Source organism: Physella acuta, unplaced genomic scaffold, assembly GCF_028476545.2.
Source record: "Physella acuta isolate Inbredline_101_S28 unplaced genomic scaffold, ASM2847654v3 ptg000284l, whole genome shotgun sequence".
Classification (NCBI taxonomy): domain Eukaryota; kingdom Metazoa; phylum Mollusca; class Gastropoda; family Physidae; genus Physella; species Physella acuta.
In genome coordinates, this window is record NW_026731803.1 from 1,130,947 (window position 1) to 1,138,828 (window position 7,882).

General features: G+C 38.1%; 1 protein-coding gene and 1 long non-coding RNA gene across 2 annotated transcripts; both read left to right on the plus strand.

Moving 5' to 3' along the window:
* Positions 1-475: 475 nt before the first annotated feature.
* On the plus strand, positions 476-1,224 carry LOC131939594 (uncharacterized). The gene is made up of 3 exons (XR_009386442.1): positions 476-561; positions 750-868; positions 1,013-1,224. It is a non-coding gene; the product is annotated as an uncharacterized LOC131939594 (long non-coding RNA).
* A 2,127-nt stretch (positions 1,225-3,351) lies between these two features.
* Positions 3,352-4,619, plus strand: LOC131939592 (uncharacterized). Its single transcript, XM_059297996.1, has 4 exons — positions 3,352-3,448; positions 3,758-3,934; positions 4,027-4,240; positions 4,429-4,619. Exons 2-4 carry the CDS (start codon positions 3,815-3,817, stop codon positions 4,578-4,580), a joined length of 486 nt encoding a protein of 161 aa, XP_059153979.1. The 5' UTR covers positions 3,352-3,448; positions 3,758-3,814; the 3' UTR covers positions 4,581-4,619.
* The last annotated feature ends 3,263 nt before the right edge of the window (positions 4,620-7,882 follow it).

Below are 7,882 nucleotides of genomic sequence, written 5' to 3' on the forward strand. Positions count from 1 at the left end.
GGCCCGCGGCATAACATACGCCGCTATTTAGTTCTTGTTTTTTCTACTTTTCAGAAATTCATAATTTGTGAATACGACAGTACCAACGCTGACACTGAAAATATTTCTTTAAAACACTATAAGTAGCTCGTTAAGGACCATACCCCCCCCCCCCTTCCTTCCCCCCCCCCTTCCTCCCCCCCACCCCAACGTTTAAAATCGTTTCAAACTAAATTATCTGCCCCTATTAGCCGTCACTAAACCCGACTCCACGAAGGTAAACATAGCGTGAACCACAGCTCACTAAGACCATGTAGGGGTGGGGATGGTAGGGAGCGCGTTTACAGCTTGTTTTCTAGCGTCTCCCAGAAGAGAATTATATATATAGGTATGAGCTAGAAAACATTTTAATAACACGTGTGTGACGGATTTAGATTTTATCATAGGTTTAATATCAGCGGGACTTTACAAACCAACGGCTGATGTCATTCCTAAACTTCACAGCATTGTCACGCTATAGCCTACGTGCCAGTGGCCATTCTTCGAATTTGATTCCGTAACATTATATTGCCGAAATCCTTCGTAAGTAATTATTACGTTTAATGTAGGACTTCCTTCAATATGTACAAATTGTACATTAATAATTGATATCTAAATCTTGTCTTCCGTGACTATCTAGTAGCTGTTAGTCAGAGCTAAAGCTAGGAAATTCACTCTTATTTATAGGAATGTACATGTTTAAAAAAATTCAAATCTTTTTACTTTTAAAGTATCGCCTTGCGACCTTCTAAACAAAACACATTTTGAATTTCGAGAGATGAGTGCAGATGGTGCAAGACATGCCTTTCCAAAGCAACCACGTCCGCCCCTTCTCGGGATCAACTTTAGGGTAAGGTCTCTGTGACCAGCTTTTAACGTTTGCTACATTTTGTTTTAAGGTCTTTGACTGTGTGTGGTCTCCACTACGTATCTGTTATAAAATATTCTAAAAATATATTTTATCTGAATGTTACATATTGTATGTATCAAACAGATATTTGTGCCCCCGGAAAGAAAAGAACTGAAAAGTCTCGCCTATCCTTTGCACTCAGACATCAACGTCCATGAAGAGCTAGACTAAAGTATTTTTTTTAAAGTTTAGTACGGCTGTTTAAATAAGTAGCCTGTCAACATGAATATAGTTGGGCTAAATTTTTATATGTTTTTTATAACTATGTTTATAACTGTATGTAGTTTGCTATCAGTATTGAGTGGTTTGACTAAAATATTTAATTAAAATGAAAACGTATTGTTTATAAAATGTGTTTGTTTAAAAAAAATGTATTTAATTGTTAGGAAACGATACTGACTTCAGTAATCGAAATAGAAACACGATAACCCTATCACATCACAATGTTCCTTGTCGCAGGTATGTTCCTTACCATCACAGTTGTGTTCGTCCTTATATTCCATAACAGAATGGCGGACTTTGCAGTATCCTTCTCGTATTATCTCACCTGTAATTCATGCATTAAATCTCCTGCATCTAAACAAATTCTTAAGACAGAAGTTTCACCAGCTACGTGCATCGAAATACTTGGCCAACATCCACAACGTTCCCATCCCTGCCCATGAATACAGTACATTATGATGTTTGCTATTGTTAGGAGTCATTTAACTGATAAAGTTGATATCTGCAGTTATACGTACGGTAGCAATATCAAATAATTGATCCTATCGAGAAACCAGAAATAAAGTACCACTTTTGGATATCGGCGGTCAATCAAAAATTTAAAGCACACAAAGTAAAGATCTAAGAACTTATATATAAAATGTCGTCTCACTAATTAAAACAGAAGACTCACGTTATAGCGTTCCCACGTACATAGAGTGAAATACCAGTTCCAGTTACAAAAATAGATTCAAATTTGTAAACGTCAGCGCATACAATGTAATATTTATGTGTTCAATTTTGTCAAACTTACATCAACGTTACTTAAATAATCGACTTTTGAGAAACCGGAAGTAGAGTAGGCACTACTTTCTGTTCTCAAAGCAAACTGAAAAGGTTCTCAAGTTATTGTGTTACCATATTGTATTGCAAACTTGAGGCTAACACTCAGAGGCGTAGCGAGGGTGGGGCGGGGGTGCAGACCGCACCGGGTGACAACATTTAGAGGGGTGACACCATGGCAAAAAATGGCAAAATGTGCCGAAAAACAATGCTTTTTGCCACTTCCATTAATAATTGATGAAAGTTAAATGAATGGTCTATTAAGTACAAATCGGGTTACAAATAGGGGTGACACCATGACGTAAACAAGCTAACTATTCTTAAGTCTGCAGTTATTAAAGGTTATACACGTACATGTATGTGTATGCGGCATATATTTAAAGTATAGGCCTCTGTAGGTCGACACACTCACACACACACATACAAACATATATATATATATATATATATATATATATATATATATATATATATATATATATATATATATATATATATATATATATATATATATATATATATATATTGTTTCTTGGGGAACCACGAAGTGCCGTATCGGGTGAGAGACACCTGACCTAGCGACGCCACTGTACTCAATCAAATGATTTGCCTATACTAAGGTTCAGAGAATAGTCCAGTCCAGTTGGGAACTGTGATTGCCGGCCCACATCCATCAGGTATAATTTAAAGATGCTTAATTGAACAAACACTTCGACAAGAAGAAACCATCTTTTTCCGGCACTCACCTAGGCTAAGAGAAGTCCAAAAAATATGGGTGCGGTTATAAAAGTTTACGCTTTAAACAGATCGGGCTAAAGCTGTGGTTATCCTTGAAGCGGCATCAATGCTAATTTAAATATATATAAAATATAGAAAATCCTAATCCACACTCATAAGCAAGATCTTATTCTAAATTTAACTCTTATTTGATTTCATAACCTCGAGGAAAGTCAGTTACGGTCCTTTCATATTTACTTCTTCAGGTGTAAGGGAAATAACTTGCAGAAAAGACGACTAGATTATTATTTTAGTTGTCTCCCTTCTATCTTTGTTGGGGTTTTTTTTTTTCCGAAATTTCCCGATCCTACTATATTTTTTTGATCTATTAAAAACACACTTTCTAAAAAATTGTTTAACACTTCCAGTTTTTTTAAACTTTCAACATGGATCTATAAGTTACATTCCTATTAGAACGTTATGCACCCAAACTATTTATAAGCCAATTATACACTCAAACTAGTTATTATCTAATGTTAAAGGATGAACTAGTTTTAATAAAACATAACTGGGGAAAACCCATTTTCGGGAATTCTAACTCTGAAGTTGTAGTTGTATATAAAGGGAAATGTTTATTAGCAAAGCCTATAAAGGAGTCTTGGCAAGCTGGACGTGTTAGTGACCGCTCTTAGTTAAAAGAAAAATTGTTTCCGTGACTTCAAATTGCCTTTTCGTCACTTCAGATTGCCATCTTCTTTGGTGAGTGATTCTTAGTTTTATACTTTTAAAATATGTTTTGTAGGACTTCATTTTCATTAGGTGTTCCATTAGGTGTGAAAGATAGGTAATCGGTATCTGTAACACCGGCAAATGGGATAAACGTGTTATGTGAACATCTGATAGTGGTTTGCTAGTGAATTTGAGGTATCCATAGCAACAATTTAATAAGTAGAATTCATGCTAATCATAGTGAGTGTGTGGTCTTTACTATCTCCATTGATCCATACCTATGTACGTGTGCATGTATATAATTATTTATGGCAACACCGTTTTCAAATTGTATTGTAGTTTACCGCGTGTTAGCTGAGAATCAATAGATTGCCTGGCTTCCTACTACAGCGAGATATGCCTCTTGAATCTGTGACAAACAGACGTGAAATGCTCAGACATTTCGCGTCTAGTCATCTAGAAAAAGTCAATTCTATCGCGAGAATTAGACAGGAAGAAATGGCTACCAGCTTTCAGGTATGACTACACCGAGTCCAATCATTATTACGTTAATTATAATTAACAAAACTGAATCACCTACTAAAGCTCGCCTTATCTTGACCCAACAGCCCCAGGGCGTCACACGTCATGCAGGTCAACGTGTTGGTGTCAGCCCACCTATGCGGTACGACGTGACAGATGGCAGTGCACGTGTCAGGGATGGCAATGGTGCTGCTGTCAGTGACACTGGCCGTGCTGTTAATGAGGGTGACATTTTTGTCAATGAGAGAGTCAGTGCTGTCAGAGACAGCGGCGCTGCCAGATCAGAATATTCATGGACAGGTAAATTTATATTTATAGTCAGCAAATAACGTGTTTTCACATAGGGACATTTTCTTAAATCCTATGGCAAACTTATTTATTGGTTCTTACATTTTTATAAATTTGTAATTGTACAGCGCCTAGCAACAATATAGAGCCGACGGTGTTTCTTTCATCATTGTAACATCTAATGTAACATTTGGTTTCAGGGAGAGGTCTATGCTTGACCTGCCTGCAGAGACCTATACAGGTTATCAACCTGCCCTGCAACTGTCTGTGTAACTGTGTCAACTGCCAACCGCTAATGACAAAATGTGCCAGATGTCAGCAGGCCATTCATGGCACAAGGGTTACTTCTTAACATAGCAGCTTCATAGGCAGAATACTATATAGGACCAGAAGGAGGGGATGTTTAAATTCGAAGGCTGAGTACATAAGCATCTTCCATATGTGTAAATAAACATACGTGTTGTGTGTTAATGAGAAAAGATTTAACTCAGGTTTACCACTGATCGTTTGATTTTAGATCCCAAAATTACACTAAAACACTTGCATCAAGTGTCTAGCTGATGGGTGAGCTGACTCTGGCTAACATTTTCTAACTGTGTTTACGATCGCCTTGGTGGGAAATTGATAGCTACACCAACGATTACTGAACGGAGATGTTAAATTGTTCTGAATAAACGCGAAGTCGTGTGCATGTCGCGTACTTCTGACGCCAAGGTCAGCTGATAGTGATCCGTCTCACCTCTTGCCTATCCAGTGATCACTTGAACTTATTTCAAAACAGCAATACGGGTTACCTAACTTTGTTGTGGAGTGGATGGAGCTTGGTAACTTCTTGTGAATGAACTATTGGTTGTTTCCCTTATATTGAATTTTTATTGTTTTCTACTTTATTTAATCTTAAACAACTGGTGTTCGATACCAATATTGTAAGAGCAGCTAATTTATTGAACCTTTAGTGTTATAACAATGACGGCATCTCTAGACAGTGGAGCTCTTGACCGACAACCTGAAAGCCTCGAGCTCCGCAGCAGTCAGTTCCGAACGATTTTATTATTTTGTTACGTATAATAAGCAAACTGTGATAAAATATTTATTTTTAAAATTTCGCAATATGATAATCATCCCTGGAAGTTGTAACTCCACAGTTGTGTAATTCATCCCATAATATATTTTGTGACTGTTCATTTGTGATACATTTATTCTGATATTGTTAACTCAATTGTTATTTACCACATCATGTGATCTCATTCTATTCAATTCAATTGGAGAAACACATTTTTTAAAAAATAAAGTATTTGTTAATAAAAAAAATCTCTTTCATGTTCATTGCTTCAGTTACTACTATGTCTATGTCTATGTCTATGTCTATGTCTATGTCTATGTCTATGTCTATGTCTATGTCTATGTCTATGTCTATGTCTATGTCTATGTCTATGTCTATGTCTATGTCTATGTCTATGTCTATGTCTATGTCTATGTCTATGTCTATGTCTATGTCTATGTCTATGTCTATGTCTATGTCTATGTCTATGTCTATGTCTATGTCTATGTCTATGTCTATGTCTATGTCTACGTCTACGTCTATGTCTACGTCTACGTCTACGTCTACGTCTACGTCTACGTCTACGTCTACGTCTACGTCTACGTCTACGTCTACGTCTACGTCTACGTCTACGTCTACGTCTACGTCTACGTCTACGTCTACGTCTACGTCTACGTCTACGTCTACGTCTACGTCTACGTCTACGTCTACGTCTACGTCTGTGTCTGTGTCTGTGTCTGTGTCTGTGCCTGTGTCTGTGTCTGTGTCTGTGTCTGTGTCTGTGTCTGAGTCTAATGTCTAATGTCTAATGTCTAATGCCTAATGCCTAATGCCTAATGCCTAATGCCTAATGCCTAATGCCTAATGCCTAATGCCTAATGCCTAATGCCTATTGCCTAATGCCTAATGTCCAATGTGCAATGTCTATGGCTACGGCTGTGGCTATGACTATGACTATGACTATGACTATGACTATGGCTATGGCTATGGCTATGGCTATACGTCTACACGTCTACACGTCTGTACGCCTACTGTAAATACTGGTTTGTTTGTGAGCGGGAGACGGCGACGGATGAGCTTTCTATGTATGGTTCAACAGTTTTAAAACATTGTATTGGAAAATATGTAAGTCGACCCGGCGTTAAGTGGAGGGTCGACTACGGTAGCCTTGATTGTAACTTAATTTTTAAAAATTATTTGACTTTTATGTAAAGTAGACCTGATCTTGTTATTGTAAGATAATATAAAGGAAGAAAATGGTTGTTGCCCTGTTCTCCACAAGGAGTAGAGAGGTCTCACCAGACGAATATAGGAAAACAACGAGTAAGCAAACACACCTTTGCGTAGTAGTGAGACTTCTTTTTGTGATTTAATTAATCCTCACAAAGTGTAAAATAAAAGGTGTGTTCTACCTGTCACCTACCCTTCGCGGAACACTCTGAACACCCAAAACCCCACCAACAAACACCTTAACACCTCAAACCCCACTCCCGCCGCCCGGGGACAACATTCAATTTCTCCCCCTTCCCCCCTCCATATATTTTTATGTTTATAATTCAAAACTGCAGCTAAAATGAGCTTTAAAAAAAATTTCAACCCGTTTTAGCGCTCCAATGGTCGGCGCCCAGTGACATTTGTACCCACCCGCCCCACCTTCGCTACGTCTATGTTAAGATTACAATCCTTCTAACATAAATTTTCCAGGTTGCCGCGAAGGGGGGGGGGGGGGGTAAGCGGACAGTAGTAAATGTTTAAATGATCTATATACCTTCTATTTTGTTTGGTGGGAGATGGGGGGGGGGGCAGTAAATTTGTTTCGGGGGAGGTATATTCCCCTTGAATGACGTTGCGCATGTCGGGATTTTTTCCCCCTCGAAATACGCCATGAAACGCTTCCTGTGATGTATCGTGACGTCGGCCGCCAGACAAATCACAGAGAAAGCAGGGGTTTGGCAGCTGACGTAATGAAATTCTGAATGGACGGCCCTTACAAGCACACTACACACTCATGACACAGAGGTTTCAATTGGAATAATTTGGAATCGACTCGGGTTGGTTTATCACGACACTACATGTTTTCGCGAGGAATGGTAATTAAATATAGCAAGACCCCCTCCATCGAAATAATTGTATCTCTCAATGCTATCGGTCAGGGGCAGAAATTTGTTTTGTGGAAATTGGGGTGGGAGGGGGGTAAAAAATACTCACACATAGGTTTATTTGATGCTTACACTGGTTATATTGTATCACGTAACTGTTATTAGAGTAGTGAATATTCATGAGCTATTTGCTCTTGTGAGAATTTTAAACTACACAGGCAGCTAGCAAAACTGAGACGTTCATAAACTGAAGCGTTCGTCTCCACGACCCATTCTTCATGTCTCCGCCCTTGCCTTGGTAACCCTGTACCCTACTAACCCAATGAACCAACTTCTACATTTAGACGTGTAGACATGTCAAGAAAAAAAAAAATCTTTCCTTTACCCTAAAATAGACGATTCAATCAATAAACAGCAAAAGCTTTTGCATGGATAATTCAATCATTTTTAATAATTAAAAAAAAAAAGTTAAAGTAATGTCAAAAACTAGTGAGTATGTTATATAAATAGACC

Excerpts from the sequence above, each read along its gene's own strand:
- LOC131939592 (XM_059297996.1), top strand. The coding sequence starts at position 3,815 with ATGCCTCTTGAATCTGTGACAAACAGACGTGAAATGCTCAGACATTTC. Across the intron at positions 3,935-4,026 it reads AAATGGCTACCAGCTTTCAG|CCCCAGGGCGTCACACGTCA; the intron begins GTATGACTACAC and ends TTGACCCAACAG. Across the intron at positions 4,241-4,428 it reads ATCAGAATATTCATGGACAG|GGAGAGGTCTATGCTTGACC; the intron begins GTAAATTTATAT and ends ATTTGGTTTCAG.